The sequence below is a fragment of the Anarrhichthys ocellatus genome, unplaced genomic scaffold (assembly GCF_004355925.1).
Source record: "Anarrhichthys ocellatus isolate YVR2014 unplaced genomic scaffold, GSC_Weel_1.0 scaffold23, whole genome shotgun sequence".
NCBI classification, from domain to species: Eukaryota; Metazoa; Chordata; class Actinopteri; order Perciformes; family Anarhichadidae; genus Anarrhichthys; species Anarrhichthys ocellatus.
The window spans coordinates 4,579,863-4,601,755 of NW_022280053.1; the positions used below are offsets into that span (position 1 = coordinate 4,579,863).

General features: G+C 39.7%; 1 protein-coding gene across 5 annotated transcripts in view; it reads right to left on the minus strand.

Annotated features, from left to right (window-relative positions):
• Nucleotides 1-21,893, minus strand: part of brinp1 (bone morphogenetic protein/retinoic acid inducible neural-specific 1) — a 152,914-nt gene that overhangs the window by 64,165 nt on the left and 66,856 nt on the right. For all 5 annotated transcript variants that reach the window (XM_031860066.1, XM_031860067.1, XM_031860065.1 and 2 more), the window contains one exon: nucleotides 10,331-10,598. In XM_031860066.1, coding sequence (XP_031715926.1) covers nucleotides 10,331-10,548 — 218 coding nt within the window. In that variant the 5' untranslated portion in view covers nucleotides 10,549-10,598. The remainder of the gene's footprint in view (nucleotides 1-10,330; nucleotides 10,599-21,893) is intronic.

Consider the following 21,893-nt stretch of genomic DNA (forward strand, 5'->3'; position numbering starts at 1 on the left):
AGAGAGAGAGAGAGAGAGAGAGAGAGAGAGAGAGAGAGAGAGAGAGAAAGAGAGAGAATCAGTTGCGTATCCAGGATTATGTCAAGGTCACTGGGATGTACAAAATCAACACAGAAATAAACAGGTTGCCGTCAATCTTACAGTGTGCGGGCTGGGTTCGGGTAGATTTATGATTTCTTCGGCCAACCTTTGGATGTGCTGGCAAATTTCAATTCCAGTTTCTCTTTTGAAAGGTTGCATTTATTCAGTAAAGCTAGTTGTGAGGTCTCAACAGAGATAGAGAGAGCTGATGGGAATTAAAGAGACGCCTGTCCAAAGAAATTAATCTGTAATTGAATTGTCTTTCCATTAACTGCACCGGTATTTGTATTACGTTTTCTTAAAAGTATTTTGGCTCATCATCTCCTTTAATTTTGTGTCAGCAAAAAGTTGACTGACCCCACAAGAAATCTTCAATAGGCTCAAGTGAAGGCAAAGGGGAAATAAACAGCATACATCTATTTTACTTACCACCACAATGACACAGTTCATGTAATACATATGCTTTCTGGTAACATAGCAAAGGCTTACAACTGAGTTGTTATCAACGTTGTTAGATGTTTGAAATTCGTATTAAAACAGTAAAAGTGCCGACCAAAACAACTTCTGTACTACATCCTGAAAATTACACTTTCTCCATATTCCTACTTCCTCCTTCTTACTACATGTAAGTTTCTTAGTTATTACCCATTATGGAGCTTATCAGGAAATGGAACGTGATTGCCTAAATGGAATATGATTGCCGGCATAACAGCTTTGTTAGTGCACTCTGTAATTGTGAGGAGGCAATGAAACGAAAATGGATCTAATCAAAAACAATCTCTTAATTCACTTTGATCTCAAGAATTTGATGGGACATGGTGCCGGAAGCGAATGCACGGGTGAGTGACATGAGCATGTGTTTGAATCTAATTAACTGTGTAATGTGAGAAGTTCTGCTGATGAACTAGTCCGACTGTGTGGGCAAGGACTGAATAGATATTATGAGCCCAGGCCACACGCAACAAATATCCATTCATTTGAAACCAAGAATCACAAGAATCTCAAAACACATTTGTTTGAATAGCATTTAGAAAAGCCAGTGCAGTTTAGGAAATTATTTAATTTTTTTCCAGATGCTTCCATCTCAGTCCTCCTGTATACGGTTTATAGCTGATGAAACACTTCATCACCTTCTGCACCCTGTAATGAAATCTCCAACAAAGCTTTCCAATCTACATATAATACAAAACCTACCAAGGTCAAGACACTCATGCAATAAAGAGAAACAACAGCTATCGTCAGTGCCCTAGATGCCGCTTATTGTATCCCATCTATTTTCCACTGAACTCAATTTGCCCCGTAATAATAGTCAGTCATACCCCAAATAAAACTGCATTATGTTGATGATTTCTATGAACTGTATTTGCTGTTTGTGTAATACTTACAATAAATGACAGCTCTTTCAATAAGAAAGAAAGCTTCTTACAATTGACTTCATTGTATTTAATTCAAGGATATCTAAATGACTTCTGTAGTGTCATATACGACTGGCACTTTGTATGGTGTTAACATCAATTCAGAAAATAAAGGTATGCACAAACAAAATGTTTTGTCATGTTGCTAATAATTGCGGCACAAACTGTGAAGAGTGCTGAGAAAAATACGATGATTTGAGGATAGATTTCAGTACATTGGACGAAAAAGCTACCTTTGGTTGCAGCTCAAATGCATGACAGCCAATACAACTGTTATTCGTGGGAACGTTCTTTGCCAGCTGTACTGGAAAACACTTCTCAGAAAAACAAGGACGCCACTTTCCTGTTTGAGATATATGATGTATGCACATTCAATAGAGATAAATGAAAGACAAGGATTTCAGATCTTTGGGCTTTCCATTCAATCTCAACTCATCCAACAATCTCAAATGGCCAACATGTTAAGGGAGATATCACATAAAACCCCAATCTAAATTAATTTTGGATAAGTAACTTTTCTGGATTTCGACAGTACGTGCCATGAACATTTTTTAGACAGTGAGGATAACATGCCCAACATGTTCAGTGTTTCACTGGAAGTGAACTGACTAAGATGTTCGGCAGGAAGCCGAGAATAAACCTCTCTGTGTTTGTGCAGGTCACACAAACCACCAAAGCTGTGCACTGACTGCAGGACAGAGAAGTAAAAGAGTAAAGACACCTCTGCTGAGGTGTTCAGCAGAGATGCTGTGTGTGCACACTGACGCTGGGACTGAACACATCTGAGCTAATATATTTTTAGACCTGTAAAGATTATTTGGGGATTTGTAAATATCTCAAACCTCATTTGTGATTGGACTTTTTTTCTCAGATTTTCTTATGAAAGTAATTCATCCTTTAATTATTGGTTCAATAAAAAAAACAATCATATTTCCAGGGGTATAGCATAGACATTATAACCTGGCACATTATTCTGATGAATGCGATCATGCTAAAGCTATTTGGTGCTGTTGCCTCCACCACACCAAACTCCTCATGTGATATTTCATATTGTTGACTTAACTAAAATGTACGTATGTGTTGATCAAGGGAGATTAGCTCTCCCAGCAGAATCTTGCAGCCCTTTCTGCCAAATCTAACTGTATAACCATTTTTTCTGTATTGTCAATTCTTTGTTGCAAGTGTCTCTGACTAAAACAAAAATGTTTTCAGTTAGTTTGACCATTTCCTAGGACTTCGAAGTGTTTGTACACATGATGTTGGACTGACATCTCCCTGACCTTTCAATGTTAGTTGTGTTATACCTCTGAGGTCAACACCAACACTTTTGATTCTGTTGAATATATGGAGCTTGGGGATCTCAGTTCCACCTGACCTTAGCATATCTAGTGCCTTCACATGGCTCTCAAAATGGAGATCCCTGAACTGGCAGCTAGCCACTAACAGCGCTAACACTGCAATCAATGGCAACAGTTCTGACAGAGTTAACAATGTTAACTCTGAAGGGTGGGAGCTACGCCGGTTGGGACGTCGTTATCAGCAGTTACCGCCGTATGAGCACAGTGGAGAGCGGCAGCCATTATCCAGCCGGTAGGGCACAACAGAGAGATGTTAGTCGAAATGCCTCATTTTAGTCGAAAATTTGGTATAATTTGGCAGCTTGGATAAACACATCACAGAAATTGTAATATGAGACATGGCTGCTCCAGTCCCATCTCTTCAGAGCTTGTTGCACTTGGTGATGTTGCATTGCCATTCTCAAGAGAGAGTTGCACAAGTGTCCCACGCAGTGAATTAGTCAGTGCTTAACCCTGACAGTTTCTTCTAGCCTCCTGTTTCTCCTCTAATTACCATCCCTTTCTTGCCAGTAATTAAGTCGTCCCACAGCGGGGGCTTTTTACCACTAGGTATGAGAAGGGAAGTGGCACGGAGTTCCTCCCCTGATCAGACTTTGTTGAATCTCCCAAACTTATTGAGCTGAGAAATGCAGATTAGCACCATATATCAACACTGCTCAAGTGATTATAATTGCAGTGTAGCCACGAGGATAGCATTGTGTTTTCTGTAAGTTTGTCTGTTTTCAATGTGCGTAATAGAGTAACAGACAGAGAGAAAATATACATTTATTTCTATGTGAAGTAAATTCGTCATCTTGCACAATTGGTCTTACAATAATAAAGAGTGAGTTGATCCGTATGTGTCCTCGTCACCATGTCTGTGAAAACAATACTCACACTCTTGAGATCTCACACTTTTTGAAAGTAAAAAAAATACTCAATTGGTGCACAACAGTGACAAGCTGTGCTGGAATTTCAGCCCGTCTGATTGGCTGAGCCGAGCGGTGGTTGGAAGCGGTTACTGCTTTAGTCAGCAAATGGGAACTCACGTCTGCTGCCACAGTGTGAGGTGACAGCCAACATTCTCTTTGGTGACAGCATCTTCATGAGTCATCTAAGCTAAATATGCATGATCACCTCGTAACAGTGTCACTTACAAACTGAAAAAAAATGTCTTAATTTCACAGCAAAATGTCTTGTGTGTGGCGTTCAAGGACTGGTGGGAAGACCTAACATTTTTATTTTTGGAAATTACATTTTTTTTAAAGCATAATTTATTGGCATTTTTTGCCTGAATTAATATAGAACAGAATATATTGTAGATAAATCAAGCCATTTCTTCCTATTGCAAGTGGTACTGCTATACATCTAGTTGCATTTTTGTCATCATCTCTATTATTGTTCCACTCCACCAAAGTCTTTAAGTTTCTGTCACCCTCCCACTGCTGAAAAAATAATGATTGAATACGTTATAAATAAATAAAATGATGTGTCACCCACTGAGCATTGGTAAATAAGTGCATGGAAGTATTAAATTGTCTTGTGTTGCCCAGCATCCCTGTCTAAGTCCTGGATATTGATGAAAGAATTTTGACAGACGATAAACCTGTGATTTAACAGCTATGATGACATGCAGAGAAGGCATTAATATAATCTTTGTTGTTTTTTGTTTGAGAGAGAGAGGTGCACCCGAGTACATGTTTTTTGTGAGTCATCTGAGCCACTTTAATGCTTCTGTGAGGCGGTTCTTCCTCACCTTGACTATGACCTTACTGCCAGCATACCTGTCTGCTCTCCAAATCCTTGTTTTGATACTGAACTCAGCGGACCCCTTTTATTGTCTTAAGCACTTATATACATTCTCGTTATCACACACTTTTAGCACCTTCCTGTCTCACTGCCTAATGGCATCTCAGACCCCACGATGTCTCTGTCCGCTTTCTACAGTCTGTTTCATCTCTCCTGACTTCCTGACTGCCTCTGCCCTTCTCTTCCTTTGGCTACAGCCTGCTGAATTAAACATTGCTGCAGCCTCTCTCGGCAAATCTGCCGACTACATCAAATCCGCCTTCTCTCGCTCTATCCAATTACAGATGGCTCATCCAAACTAATTCAAGACCTGAGTCGGACAAATGTTACACCTTGTTTCTGCTTCAAACAAATGGGGCCCAGATCAACACTGACAAATGCATCCACGCAGAACACATGAGGAACCTCATGAAAAGTGTTTTTTTTGTCATTGCTCATTGCTCATCAGAGAATTTTAACAAATTAGGCAACAGACAATGCTATGCTAATAACTAATTAAAAGAAAAATTAGGATCAAAAAAAATTTGTGTGAGTCTCAAGTTGCAGGGCTATCTGTTTGCTGAACAGTTTAAATTAGAGACTGAATAAAAGAAGTTATTTGCACATGCAAATTAGAGCTGCAGATTATAAATTCAAGGTTTAGTGCTGATCAAGTGGTTGTCTGTGGACTGATTATAGTTAGCAATAATTAATATCATGAAGGAAATGTTCAGTAAGAGATATGCATAATGTGCTTGCATTGAATATAACCATGCTGTTTGTCAAAGCTGAGTGTTAAGGAATGCTTATTTCAGCCTCAAAGGACACACTTATATGAATGGATATGTCCTCATGGTGGAGACCAACTGGTAGTGGAGAAATTGCCTAATCTTCTGCCACTTCTTCCTCAACACCGAGGGTGTATTAACAGGGCCGACCTAGTGCCAAGTACTCCTTATTTTTGTTCAGAATTGTAATCTTGAACTTTTCCAGGCAAATGTTGCCCTCGTTTGCTTAGAGGTTAACATTTACAACATCTGACCACTTCCTTTTTGTCACATCGCTTGTCACAATCTCTGAGTAGATAATATGGCCAGCTTCTTAATATTAAAAAAACATCAACATCAGGAAAACATTATCCATCAACTTAGAATTTGTTTGAGCACCAAGCATCACTGATCCACTTCCTTTCATCCCACCGCGTCCAGCAAGAGCAGCTTGATCTGAGATGCCACAATGGAGCCAGGTCTGTGGAGATGCGGGCACAATATCCATTTTATATTAATGCAACTGGCCATTAGCCAGGAGTAAGCTGGCTAGTGAAATTGCCTCTTGTCCTTGCTGGGTTGGCTTAGCTTCCATCTCGGCTCTCCTCCCTCTCATCCTGGGGCAGTGGACTCTGCTTTTCTTCAGTCCGGCTGGTCTGGCTGGCTGATCGGAAGATGCCGTCGGCGGTGATTGTCTCAAGGTCCACTGCACTTTATCCAATCCCTATGCTTCCTTCTCCGACGTTGATGAATGCATGTCTGCCATATGCCATACGTGCTCCAGTAATAAGCACGAAAAGAGAACAAATTAAATACAAAAATATAGCAAAGTTCATGGGAGCTACCGGTAGCTCCATCTATGTTCACCACTGTAACCATAGAAATATATAATTTATTGAGTTTTAGAGGTGCTGGTAAAGTAGATTTTTATACATTTGGACACTGCCGGGTTTGCTATTTTCCTTCACGCTACAGTAGCTTTATATTCACTATATTGACATAAGACGTGTCCCAAAATGTCTGACTATTTCTTAATATTTCCAGCAACAAAGCTTGAAATACATTATTGAGCAAACACTCTTTATTTAAACTTACCAAATAGACCAATAAAGTCAAAAAGAATAAAAATGGACATTTTTTAATCTCTTGATTTTCACATGTTGGAAAAGCCAGAATATTAATAATTTATAAATAAAAATGAGTATATACTTTATATAATACTTTATTGAAGCGATATACTTAAATATACTGAAATATTAAAACTTAAGATGCTTTTTTGCCATGTAGTGTACCAATTTTGTCATTGTCTTTTCAAGCACAGTTCTGCAGGAGCTTTCTATGACAGGCGCTAAGAGGGTGTTTGGCTTGACTTCTTAGCTATCTATTCATTACCTTGAGTATCTGTGAAATGTTTACTTTTGTGTTGCAGCAGAACTCGCATAAAAGCAGCTTTTACTGCTGTGTCATCATAATAGAGCAAAATTAAATAAAGTGAGACAGAAACACAGACCGGCAGAAATAATATAGTATCAGAAAGGAGGCTCTGTGTCAGATGAGGAGAGGTAGAGAATGAAGAGAATTATCAACATGAAACTCATTGCGTTCTTGTATCTCTTTGAGAAGAGCTAAAACCATTTTGGTAACATTTTATGTGCAAGCAGTCTCCAAAGGTTTTAATGAGTCAGTAATTGAGTATAGTGATAATAGATATTATACTGGCTTTGCAATTATCTTAATCAGTGCAGTAAAACGTTTCGTTTTTTAAATGAGTCTGTGTGTGACACGTGGTTTATCTTATCATATGTACAGAGCATAGACATTTTAACTGATTCTGTCAGTGCTTTGCAAGCATTACGTCAATCCAAACGTGAAGAAATGACCAAAATGGGTCTTTTGTTATTACCTTGGACAACATGTTAGTTTTCATTTAATTTTCAAGCGTTGCTCTTCCACAGGATATTACAAGGTTTTGTTCAAAACCTTTGATAGATTTTTTTTATTTTTGAGGTCTTCATGAGCCCTGGTCCAATGAGAAGTGGGGCTCTATCAACCTTCTCTGTTCATTCACTCCACCGTGTCTTTTCAAAGTCTGATCAATCAGAACTATTCATTTTCATAAATATTTCTATTTCAAATAACAACCCCAATCTCGCTTCTTTGATTACAGAGCAATGCTGATTTGAGGCCTTTAAAATGCATTAATGGCCACCAGATTTGCATTTATATTGGTTTTTTGCTCAGGCACACAAGAACCTGAGATAGAGCTCCCGCGAACAAAGACCAAAGAGAGAACACGCATTATCTGAAACACATTCGACCCCATAATAGAGTAAAAGCAACAGGATGAGAGATGCCAGTGTGAGCAAAACAGGCCATCCAGTTTCACCACTGACTGAAGCACACATTGATACACATAATTCGGCCTCATGTCTGATTCAGGAGCAGAATGCAGCCAGCAGTGAAAGTGGCTTTCTTGTGACTGATAAATAATATATAGGAAATGTACACTTATGCATATGATAACAGGGGAGGGGGGAAAAAAGGAAGCAATTCAGTTTGAAGATCACAATCAGCAGTGACACAAAAGTGACGATTACTCCAATCATTTCTTTAAGAGACATAAGTCAAGAGGGAGAGGATAATTGGTGCCTTGTGGTGTGTCTTTCCCCTTCAAGCGACTGTGACCTTTTCAGAGCACTGGCACTTCCGAAATCTCTGTTTATCCTTCAAATTAGGCGCAATGCCCACGTCATTAAAGATGGGGCAGATTTATTTGTTGCCGATCAGGTTGGCATTGTCCATGCGGCGTGCCTCCGGGGTAATCTCTCTTGATAAGAGAACCCGAAAGGAATGGATGCTTTGTCTCTCTGCAAATCTGATTCAACCACTTTCCACCACTAAATCGTCGAGGCAGAGAAAGTCCCCGGGGAAATTTACAAAGCGATTCAGTTCTCATTGCTGGTTAGAGTGGAGCACGGCTGGGCAATCATGTGCCAAGGAGGACCGAGAGTGTGTATGATTTCATTCCAACCAAACACTAGCAACAGCTGATGTCACCGATTTACCCCCCCGCCGCCCCGTCCCCCGTCTCCCGTCCCTCTGGTTGAAGATGCACTAATCATTGAATTGAACTCGTGAACCGGGTTGGGATTAAAATCCTTGGAAAACACTTGGACCTCTGCGAGAACTTTGCATACCCTTAACTCAAATACTGTATATGATTATTTACTAAGTATGCATTCCATGCAGAAAAATCATCTTTAATTTACTCCACTAATACAGCGGTAGAGTACACTACAATGTATTGTACAGTGTATACTGTATGTTAAAGTAATAGATATGTTCAAAGGCTTTATATATCTGAAAATCAATCAGAACGAAGCCACAAAAGGAATCGATCAAACTTTAAAATCTCATGACAGTTTTGCAGATGCCGGACAGATGGGAATGTGGATTGTTGACATCGAATTCTTCGCACTCTTAGTGTGAAAATGAATTGTCTTGTCATGAGTAAAGGGATATCTAGCAATGGTGGCTGAATTTGATGCCACTAATGGTTTGTTAAGAGGTAGAAACAACAGGAGCCACCTGGGCCTCGGCAACGTTCCCGTCAGCCCCCAACGTGCAAACACACACTCTATTTTCATAAATCACTGCAGCATCACAGTCAGCGCTCGACGGCTGTACAGCGTCTGTGGAAGGCGGCCTCAGAAGTTTTGCCTCTGAGATTCATGTCTCTGTGCAACAACCCGCTCTGTCAAGTTACACATTATGCAAATACATTGTTTACTGTTCATGTGACAATATCAAGGCAAGGAAGCCAGTGGGGACCCGGGGCTGTGGCAAGTTACCAAGAGAGACGGAGCACTGAGACAGTGAACAAACTCTGTGAAAGAACTGCCAAAGGAATGTAGCAAATGACTCTCTTACTCTTTCTCTGTCTTTCTATACTTCTGAGTTAGAAGGCTAGGGATTGAGGATGCAAGGAAATCAAAGCATGTCTTTGTGAGAAAGAGGGTTTCTATCTAATTTCTCTACCACTTTCTCTGTATGTAACAAATGATGCGATGTGCAATGCAAAGCAAAATATAAGCTATATTAATATAATAGTTGAGCACTCATAGAAATCAGTGATCGATGGTTTGAAGATACATTATTTCTAATGGTCCTAACACAGTTTAGGGCTAGGGTTAGCATAAACACTTATGAACTAAGAGTATATTAAGTTCTTAGTATTTATATGGTATGTGGGAAATTTGCAAGTAGAGGAATGGATGAATCAGAATACCCATTAAATATGATTTAACTCACTTTGATACTGAACATGTTTTGGGCACTGAACCCTTTTATTTTTATCTTTGTTGGTAGTGAATAATGTATGCATGTTTTAATGTGTTTGTGTCCAAAAAAATATTTTGTTTATCAATAGCTAGTTAAAATCGTCAAGGGACTCCTAATGTGTAATGTGAAACCAATTGTTTGACAAAAAAAAGCTAACGTAATGAAATATTACACGTTATGATTAGTTAACCTGTAAAACCAGTTTTGTGTCTTTCTAAAGGCCGAAAAATAACTCTGGTGATGTCATCGGTAGAGTCTTGGATTGGGCTTGAGGACTAAAAATGTGTAACTAAAGTCTCTGTTGTGCATGGGACACTTTTAAACTGGACCATGCAAAGAGTAGAATCCAGTATTTCTGGATTGTGATCTGGGACTAAGAGTGGAGAGAAAGTCCTAGCAGAGTACCTTATTAATATAAGAAAAAGAAGTTCACAGTGCGGAGAGTGGTTGCAAGTCAGTATAAAAGATGCACACATAATAGGATAAAAATGTACACAGTGCATTTGCAACCAAAATAGAAAGCAAATAGAAAAACCATTAAAACAGACAGATTTTAAAAAAACCTGGGTGGCATCAGTACACAGGCTGAAAGTGAACTCACCTATAAATTTTATATCTGGTCGTAAATCCTTGGCGGAATCTTTCCACAAAGGACAGATAACTCCGAGAGTGGTGGAAAGGTCCACGGTCAGAGATGAGCCAGTCATATTGCTTGGTGACATGTTGTTCAGTGGCCAACGGGTCCTGGCGGGAAGCCTGAACTGTTATATGGTCCCATATAAACAGGAAGCAGATGACCTCAATAAACCTCCAGTTCATGCTTTTTTTTAAGCCGCTCTCTGTTCATTCTCGCTCCATTATGTGGAGACCTGATGGGAGAGAAAAGAGGAGAGAGAGAGAGAGAGAGGGAGGGAGACACAGAAATAGAGAGCTGTTACATGACAGTCTATTTTCGCAGTGCAAGAAGATGTCATAGAGTTAGGTTAATTGTGTTGTACTGAACAAATAAGAAAGTGCCCTTGTCATTGTCACTTTAGTGTGACATGATGTGTATTTATTTTCTGCTCTTTCTCAGAAGGTTCACCCTTCATGCCTCCCTGGAGTTTTTCAGAAAGCTAAACAGATCGTGCCTCTCCATACAAGGACTGTTACCCTTTTGCAGATGAGCGTGAAGTACATCCTCAGCTGTGTGATTGTATTTTCTTTTTTTTTTTTTACAGATAATTGGTGTCATGATAAGTTGTGACAAGGTTAGAAGACTGCTTTACGATATGTTATGACACCCACCCACTAATGTGGAAGAACACCATCTCCCTTTACCCAGTGGTGTCAATTACTGCTGGAGGAAACGTTCAACTATTGACTTGTGACTTCATGAATTGTTAAAACTAAAGTGATACACAATATTGCCTTTTTTATCAAATACAAAATAAGAACTGAATTCCACTAAAGCTGCTAGGGGTGGTTAATACAATTGTATTATTGCCCTAGCTCTACAAAAATGGCACTATAATACAAAATTTGACTCACGGTTCTTTAAATATTTTAGAGACGATGCATTTTTTTTTAAAACTGGGCACACAGATCAGCAAAGTAGCATGGACGGGTCGTCTGAAAACAGATTCAAACAAGGCATGATTTATGGTGTTCCTGTATTTTTTTTTAAATCCTAGAGGCAGCAGACAATACAGGCTACACCTAACACCGCCTGGGTCGGGCAACTCATGTTAAGAAGCAGTCGTAGTATAACTACTATTCTGGCATATACTGTACAGTACTGAATCATCTCCCATTTATTTCATGTTGCATCGATCTTAAAGTGAAACGCCACAGCTCCATTACATCCTGCTTAATGGAAGAAATTATAAAAAATAATCTTGAAAACATTTTACAATTTCAGAAAGAACATACAAATGATCCATATCCTCATTTTGCATTGACTGTGAACATTATTATCCACTTGGAAGTGAAATGATGTCTTACTTACTGATAAAGAAATGATTTTCATCAGTAACTGCATTGAAGAACTTTGGCCCCTGGCCGTGAAGCACCCAATCCTCCCCCTTTCATGGTTTATTAGACAATAACGCATCTTAAAAGAGCAGGGCAAATTTAATGGGCCTAATCTTTTCCTGTTAAATAGATGATGAACTACTTGATTGCAAAAGTGAAAGAAATCACAGTAGCATACTTAAAGGGAAACTGTGTGTCATATCACGGTTAAAATAAGTGTGTCAGTATCTTATGACGTCTTAATTTGATTCAGCATTTCATTATTCACCTACTTGTCAAATCACCAGGAACAATCTTGGATAATTTGAATATTCTACTCAACAATATTAACTTCACTACATTATAATTATACTGCCTATTTGAAGTATAATCAGTTCCTAGGACTGATTGTAATGAAATCTCAGCTATCAACTAACAATTCTGCATTCCAGCTCTAATTGCACATTTGACAGAAGGAAAACAAGCCTCTTTTTCACCCTATCAACCAGATACTCAGCGGCAATGACAACATATGACAGTGTACTGAACAGGCCCATTTTAGGCAAATTACGTAACACTAATTTGAGCTTGGCTGTCAAAATGAAACAATACATAATCTGATAGGGAGGGACGATGCTGAGCAGGGAATGGATAATAATATGCCTTTGTGCAAAGATGGGGTGTGAGTGTGAATTTTCATTGGAAAACAAAAACGTGTATGAGAAAATGTGTCAGTATGTAAATACATTTTTCACAAACCTATTGACGAAAAGGTTCACCATGAAATATTTTGTGGACATGTAGCGAGTACTAGATATACAGTATGTTGTATTCAATATGGTAAAGACTGTAATAAACATGTTTAAGGAAGTTTTGGACACATTTTCAAATGGCAGGAACAAAATAGGTTTGGCCTGAAGACGTGTTTTTCAGCAAACTAATTATTTATTTTCGTTGTTTTAAAGGTAACTACTGCACATGATCATAACATTGTGTACTGTTAAACCACTGCTAAACTTCTCAATTTGGTAAGGAAAGCTGATTGGATGACTAAATCCTTTTCTATACAGCTACGGCTTTGCGCAAGAATTGGCTACAAACTAAAAGTGTTGCACAGTGAAGAGTGATTTTATTTTATACTCTGAGGCAGCACCAAACAAATTAGGTCACAGTATAGACACACATTTTCTTTTTTTTGCTTGCCCTTGAGCAAGTCATTTCTATACCGCAAACTCTGATCTTCACTTTTACATTACATATAGACCCTCAAGTTACTGTGTGCTCTTGATTGCCCCATCACCATAAAAATCAGTTCTGCTGTTGACCCAGAGGTTTAGTCATTTCGACCACCTGCGGTGTCTTTTCTGTCTGAATCCCTGAAACCTCCTGCAGTGAGTACCTTTACATTCATACAGGCCACATGAGGAAAGTAAATTCTCTGGGCTTTTTTCTGTAAGCCTGTTTCTATTGTGATACTAAGAGTTGCCATTCTTCTACTTGCCAATTTATCTCCTGCCAGATTCTTTTTGCTTGTTTGCTTTGTGGGTTTTGCGTCTGACCATTATAGGCACTCTGACACTCTGGTTCAGCAAACAGTGCTGAGTGATAATAAGGAACAGTGGACAAATATGAGTCATCGTGACAACTAAGCTGTCAATATGATATGATGTCGTCATCTTTACGTTATGTCACATATTTCCTCGGTATTAAACGATCCTATTTGTCTTGATGAAAATAAGTATTGTGAGAAGAGGCATCGTGATAAAGAAACGATCCTATGGGGACAAAAGGAAGTGGTGAAAATTGCGAGGAAAGTTTTTTTGTAATGCAATTAAAAACACATTACTAGAAGATAGGCTTGATCAAAATGAATGTACTGCATGCCCCCATCACAATCTAAAGGCCCCACTGAATCAATTCACTCTGGGGAAAAACACTGGGGTGTTGTGATTAACTTTTGGTATTTTGGGGGTTGGAGCCATGTGGTGCAGTGCACCAGCTGCACAGCGGGAATCAGAATCACTCTTACAGTATTCTTCCCTTTAAAATATGCAGACTCAACGCCACGCTGCTCTTTCAGTGTAAATATGGAAGCCACAGAGAACACAAAACTTTACACACAAAAAAAAAAAGAAAATTCTCTCATGAATTAACGGATGTTTACTTGCACAAAGTGCTGACTCACCAAGATCAAATACACAGCATTGTAAATAAGCAACTGAGGGCAGATGATGTTAAATGGGAGGAGATAACACATTTGGTTAATAATTGCTGCCCAGGTCCTACGAGAACTGCTGTCCGCTGTAGGAAACAGTTCAATGCCATCGCAAGGAGAGCCAAATCATTTGGTGGAGAACCATGGGGACAGTTTAACAAATGTATGGGGGCCATCCACTGCAGCCATTCCCTCACTGGTACTGAGGATATGAATGCTTCTGCACACAGAGCTCAAATGTCTCGGGATGACATCTGAGGACCTGTGAGTGCTATTAACAAAATCAGAGATTGTATCTTTCAGGTGATAAAAAACATCCTGGATTTAATGAGATTTTATCAAATTGTACTGACGTTGGATAAATTGAGCAGTGCTGCGTTGAAAGGATGATGGTGCAGTGCTCTTCCCTGATCTCCAACAAAGTGGATTTGGTTTGTTCAAAAAGGACATAGCTTCCTTGATAGTGATGCTTAAAGTCCAATTAAAACTAAATTGCATATTTTTTTCATCTGCTACATATCTGTTCTCAAAATCAGTCATCCTGTGTTCTTTTTTTTTTAAAGGACAAAATCAGAAACCAAAATTTATACTTTTCATTCTTTGGTTTCATGTTGGCGCCCCCTTGTTTTGCACTAATTTGACAGAATGCCATTACGGTATTCATCTACGTAGATAAAGGCCTTGCTTTGATGCAAGGAATTAAATGTTGCATGAAACGGTAACGTCAGTGTTCTGGCATATGCAGGGAAGACGGTTACACTGAGTCAACACCACATTAGCTTTCCTGCTATAGTCTCTTTCTTATCTAATTCGAGAACATGAACACACTCCTTGTCCTGCACCTTAGTTAGTTGAACGAGCCGCTAAACAAACATTCACCAGGGAAAAATTGCACTGCTGTTTGCCGGCTAGATAGCCAATTAACATACCCGCAAATGCCACTCGGGTCCAGTTAGATGCTGATGTGGTCCCTACTCTTCAATACCACCAACAATTGTCCGCCCACGACAAGTAAGCTACACGGCATGTTTGTTAAGTTTGTCTCTCCTTCCCTTCAGTGTAACTTCGGCACTCTGGCAGCCTGCCAGCTGCTGTCATTCACACACTGACATCGGACGAAAAGGAGCATTTATTACATATTAAAAACTATTGATAATATATTTTAAAAAGTTGCCATAAGTTCTGAGCCATACCCCACCATCCTATGCCATGCAAATTATATATTATTTTATGCATACAAATTTAGCATTTTGTCATAAAACCAAAAGCGTATGCATAAATTAAATGCATTGACAAATCCACCCTGATGTCAAGGTCCTCAATTTGCAGTGCTGGTCCAATCGATCCATTCTAATGTGTTTTCTAATGTGTCTAAGTGCTAACAAATTACACTTTTTTCACGTTTCAACAGCACTTGTTTCATTATTTACTAAAAAACAAAATAATGCACCAAATGTTGTGCACTCCACTCCACTCAGATCCACCAACTTGATGGCAAAATAGCATTTTTCAAACACTCCATTCTCCATTCTGAGGTATTTGTGTCCTGTTGCTGCCACATGAAATCATAACCCACACAGATCCCAATTCTCAAATGCGTTCCACACATTTGTTTGTTTGTCGGTCTGTCAGAAACATTCTTTATCTTGTGTTATTTGCAGATTACTGTTATTTGAAGAGTGGATTAGTGGAACAGAGAAAGGGAGAGACAGAGTGGATCACATTTACCCTTGAATAAGCAGGGTAAAGAGGGGAGGATGTCTGCTTCAGGAAATCACAAGACAGGACAAGGGAGGCTTGTTTTCTCCATCCCCTGTTTAAACAGCCTCATTCATGCCACAACTCCTCCTCCATTCTGGTTCATTCAGGGAGATTCAATCTCCATTCTGGTCCCATCACTAGCTTTGCCAATCAATTCCTCCCTCCCCTGTGTGGGGCCCTAAGTGTCCCTCTTTATTCTATAAAGTTCATAAGAATGAGGAGGCTTGTTCTGCTTATTTGTATTCTAAATCCCAGGGAGGCAAGAGATCAGGGTAGAATGAAGCCTTTTGCAGGGAGGCAGGTAGACTCCAGGGAATTAAAGCAGATATAATGTATTTCTGCACAATCCATCTATCCAATGCTCCTGCGTGACACCTGGTCACCAATATGTAATATTTATTTTCTACATTTTTTGTAGTTTGAAGTGAATGGATACAAGCAGACGGAGTTCTCTCTTAACTGTTATCAGCATTACTGCCTCACAGTGTCTTCATTTCCAGTGATACAGGTATAATGCAGGAAGTGAAGCAAAACCTTTGACGTAAGGTTATGGATGGTTGGCAGCCTAAAAATATTTATTTTATACTCCTCTGGGTTATTTTAACTTATATTAACCTGACCTCGATGGGACTAAAGGGTTATGTGAGACTGAAGCCTGTAAATAACAGAATGAGGAGGGAGCGAGCAGAGTTGCATCTACATATGCCAAACCAGTGTCATCCGAATTCTGAGAATTATTTTTGCACAGCTCACAGCCATGTCTGGCGAGGCGTGGTAATGGTCTGCCAGTTGCAATTTCTGGGAAGCAACAGAGAAATTGGGAAGGTTGGCCGTGGCTAACTTCGTTTGTAGTGGATTCCTTCCCCCCCCCCCACGAATCTCTCGCCTTGCTCCTGTCGTTTCTTTAAAAAAAGGACTGCAGTGGCACCCTGACCTTCAGAAAACAGGGCTGAGCAAGCAACACTGTGTTTGATAATTAAATTCCATGGTTGGTCAGTTGCAACCAATCAGCTGGCTCGGGGATCAATGGCTGATTTTGAAGAGCAAACTAATTCACTAATGATCAGAGTTATTCCAATTTACCTGGCTGCTGAATTATTGTGTCCAAATCTATTCAGGGAGGATCAATGCAAGCCGGGGCGAGGAGCGGCAGAGGGGAGCTGGGTGCATCTGTCATGTGAAGCAGTGCAAGGAGTGTGCTGCAAGGTTTATTTGATAGCTGCCTAGTTGAACAGCAGCGATGCGGGGGAGGTTTATGACACGGTTTTAAACAGGGACTGTCTCTGTCATAAAGCAAACTAATTAATAAGGTCTCAGAGTAAGCACAAGTGCAAACACTGTGGATGGTAAAGGTATAAGGTTTCTGGGTTGGTGGCTCAGATAAATTAAGCACATTGGCTAGCTGACGGGCAATTCAATTTAGCATGAAATACAAATTAAATTGATTTGCTTCATGAAGAATTCTGCAGCAATGGAAATGAAAACCATGTGACACCTGAATTAATTTTTTTTTCCCCAGGCAGGTTTTTCCCTTCAATGTGTTATTTTAATACACAGAGCTCACCTTTTCATTCCCACTTTGAATGGGACAGCTGAACCGATTATCAGTAGCATACGTCTCTTTAACACATTAAAGGGATATTTCGGATTTGTATGGAGTCGGGTAACACTAGGTTGCATACGGCATCTCCCCAGTTTGGAGAAGCACAAAATCTATATCAGCGTAGGCTATATTTTGATCATTTTCACCGCTTTATCTTGCAATCAAACGGGCCTTTCTGACAGGGAACTTAAACGGTTATCTATGTTCTCTTCAAACCCACCAAGCTGCCAAAATCGGTAACTTAGTTAGTGTTATTGTGTGACTTTGGTGATTCCAAACTAAGCCTGTGAAACAAGTCCCACAATAACAAACTCACCGATTGAGGAAGCAACTCCTGTGTTCTTCGAGGTAAAATTCCCGTTTTTGTCAAAGGAGTCTGGTGACTTTTCGGAGAGGGCTGTCTGACAGCAAGGTAAAGAAGTGAAAATATAGTGTACACTTAAACTTTGTTAGGTGGACCTTTCTTTTAGGTGGCTACAAAATGTTTTGCTGCTGCCCCAGGTCACAGCAGTACATGGCTTTGCTCAAGTGTGGTAACTCCTCTCTCCTTCTGCCATCTACTGTAGGCAATACACTGGCTATGAATAAGTACCTCACAGGGCCTGATATTAAAAAAAAATGTGACCTATCCGTTTGAGCTAAAAAGAGCATAACAGTGGTGATTTGCTCCTGTGTTCATCTCATTCCAGGAGAAGGTGGTTTGCACTGATAGGAGAAACAGAAGGATTCTACCGCTTTAGCCAGCATCAGAGTCTTTCACCAAAGAGAACGAGATGCTCGCTGGAACAGGCAAGCCATCTGTCACCACATCTACCACTGCTGCTGTATGCTACTGTGGCTGCGTTGCAGATGAAGATTGATTATTTGTCAACTTGCAAATTGGCTTTCAAGTGGTTTCTCTAATTACTCTGTGGTTTTATTGATGAGCAACAACTGACTGCTTTCCTTCGATTTACCTCACAGGGCACCGTCTTTGTTTTGAATATGTTATTTCTTACCTTCCTCTCCGGAGGCATTAATAATAGGGCAAATAAAACTGGGCAAAATGCTCCAAGCTTTACAATTTTGCATGATACTTTTTTTCTTCAAATTTTCCACAGAAACAACGTGAGATTAAAGGCAGAACATGCCAGATCGAATTCCATTCCCTTGGCTGGTCACACTCAAAATGCACCCAGAGGAACCCCTGAGAGCCTGAATAGGAGTCAGGTATGTAAATGACACCGTTCGCACGGCAGTTCTACTTTGCTCATGCATGTAAATGTCAGGTGATGTTATCCACTGTACTGTTTCTTCTGAATGGAGAAAAAGAATGTCTCAGAGGGCATTTAAATGCGTTTTATCTCCAAGAGAGCATATGTAAGATAAGTATAGGCCTAACATAAATGCACCCAAGGTGCTGCTTTTCACCACAGTGTCTGCGTGCATGTACATATTTGTTTGTCTTTGTCACATTTGCAACTGTGCATTCAGATAAAACAACAACAATATAACAGGCATTTAATGAAGCTGCTGTGAAGCTCACCTCAGGCCCCAGTAATATATCTTTTTTTTTTGTTACTGTAATTACCAGCAGAATTTAAAAAAACAGATACTCCTTCCTCTCGTCTTCCTCCTGTGACTGATCTGTCATAATTGCTTGTGTCTGTAACGTTTTATTCACATCTCACTATCAGTGCCAGGGGGCAGGGTGTGATGAAGTGTTGTTGCGAGGCAACTGTGAGACTGCAATCGGATTGCAGGGCTGCATTTAATTTTACAGACATATGTGAGGGAAGTATCGCCTTATCAGGATGAGGGCATGATTTGCTCATCCTATTTCAGTAACCGAGGTACAGGACTCCAGTAGGGAAAACAAATGCCTCTCGTTTCCTCATCCTGGATTTTATCAGCGTGTGCACAAGATGAAGCTTGAACAGAACAATGTGTTTTACTAAAAACTCGTCCTTCCCCACTTGCACTCCTAACGACCGTCATACTTGAGCAATTTCTGCTGCCAGATGTTTATATATCACAGGAAAAAAAGTCGGTGACAAAAAAAAAAAAGGAAAGATAAAGGAAAATGTTTTGCCAGCACATTTCTGAGTGTTAATGCTGCTTCAACTAACCTTTTCACAACAACCTTCTACTTTTGCACATTTTTTTTCGGGAGGGTTCTCTGAAAGAAATACATAACAGCTGCTGCCCCTCTCAGGAGACTGGACCACTGGCATTACGTAGAGAGAGATTTTTGTCCAGCTGCAGTGGGTTTATTTTTGTTTGCCTTTGCTACCCCCGCTTGCATGGCACTCTGATGCAATGCCATACCTGTATTTAACGACCCCATTCACCAATTTGATGCTTACTTTACAATTCACCCTTAGACGAATTGCTAATCAGGAGACTTTGGCAAAGAAGAGTTCCCTATCTGACCCACCGTCTTGCTCTCCAGCAACAGAAGGAATGGGGGTGTTAAGCCGATGGTCACTGGTCCTATTGTTCCTAATTCGCAGCCATAAATTTGTGAAATGGAAGGAAAGCAGAGGAGCACGCACAGACCCAGTGGGTTCCATAAATCAGCAAAATCTGCAGAGACGCAGAGCAGATGGTGGAAATAAAAAAAAAAAGAAGTGCTCCCATCTCAATTCCTACGGATTAAGCATCGCAAAGCTGAACTGCTCTGTATTACATATGCCTCGTGTCAGTGCTGTGCATAAATATCCATATTCTAAGGGTGTTTTTGTTCAGTGCCAGGCTCGATCTCCCTCACAGTTGGAATGAACTTACTCTGTCAACCTCAATTTAGTGTCATCTATTAACCTACAATGTGTCATTTGCAATTTAGTGTTGCAATGTAGCTTCTGTACCACGAGGATCTGAAACGCCTCTATATTTGGCTTTTATTATTCAAAGTGCACTACATATGTAATAAAACATATATAAGGAGGAGACTTTGAAGGATGGGGTGTTTTATTTGCTTGCAGTCTCCAGATGAATGGGATGTGTCTGCCGTTTAGTCCTGGGAGCATTTTTAGTGATTACTCTGCAGTGCCAAGGACAATGACAATTAAGTCAGAATGAATGGAAATAGTTCATTTGGATGCATTTGTGAGTTTGTTACTGTCTAACTGCAGATGCAAATATGATTAGCCAATAACTCTGAAATAAACGTCTCTGTAAAATGTATGGTAAACTAATGGGGGTCACAGCTTTTTTCATTACAGTCTTTTTTTATGGTTAATGTGGTCCTGTCATGACTTTCAGTAATTTCAGTGTTTCGAATAAGAAGTGCCTCATTGTATCTCAAAGGACAGACATATTTAAATGGGGTACAGCTTTTTTTTGGGGGGTTGATGCTCTGTCATACACACAAGCTCGCTCACATGGTCCAGTATATAGATCCACATGCGCATAGGCATCCCGAGCAGACATTTTGAGGCCTGATATGACTAAAAGGATTGTGATTTTTTTTTTGCTGAGAAAAGCTCTTTCTTTTCTGCACCATATTTCATCTCCTCTACTTGGGAGGTTATCGTTCGCAGAAATGTGCCCTTGATATGGGTTATAGCAGCCAACGTGTACCCATTCCCCATGTTAAGATTGAAAATAGAGTGCACTTGACCTCTTGCCTTTGGAAGTCTACAGTCGCTGTATTCCTCCCCTAAACTGTCCTCTTTTCATCCAGGAGCTTAGAGGCTTTTGCCACAAGGCTAACATTTCCAGTTCCCATGTTCCAGCATTTCTGTGGCCTCCTTCCTTAGACAGAAGTAAACTTAGTCATAAGCTATGTAAAATGCATGTCCTTATATAGTCAGATGTGTTATAAGTTAAGTCAGCTGTGGTTATAAGCATTAAGTAAAACCCTAATGTATGATAGTCAATAACAACATGCCCACAGCTGCTGACAATTTTTCCAAATTTTTGCTGAGCCACAGCAAAACAGGGAGTATTTTATAAGGTCTCCTTCAAAGGTTTATGTTCCAATAAAGGCAGCAAACGCCTCTTCACAATTGATATTAAAATTAGGGTTTTATAGCTATAGGATAAACCTTCCTTTCTCTAGTGTATGAAACACTTACTGTGTTTAAATGTCATTCACAGTTAAGCCACTGTACCTGTATGTAGATTTAGAAAATGTCTCAATTTGAGGTAATGTCAAAAAAGACGGGCTTTCACAATATCTATAGTACAATCATTCAGCTCTCAATATTACACAGTTCACTGAACTCTTAGATCAAAATGTATAAAGAAATATCTTTCATTTTTTTAAATGAAAGAAAGAGATTAATGTGGATCTTTGTTCAACAAGGCACAGGCTAGCAACTAGATTGATTGTTAATGTCAAATTCCAAGATGTTGTTTTACCTTTCAAGCCTACAGGCAGTGAGAGTTTGACATTCAAGTTATACATTTAAGTGGGGCATTCAAAGGTATTATAAGCTATAAGTGGACGATATCACAGCTCTATATCACAGCTTTCTGATGCTGCCATCAGCCGTACTTTGTTGGCAGAGAAGAGTTCTGAAGGCAGATTTGGATAGAAGGAGAACAAGATGCGTCTACATTTTTCAAAAGGCTTAAAACATCTGAGCATGATGACATCATGAGAATAAC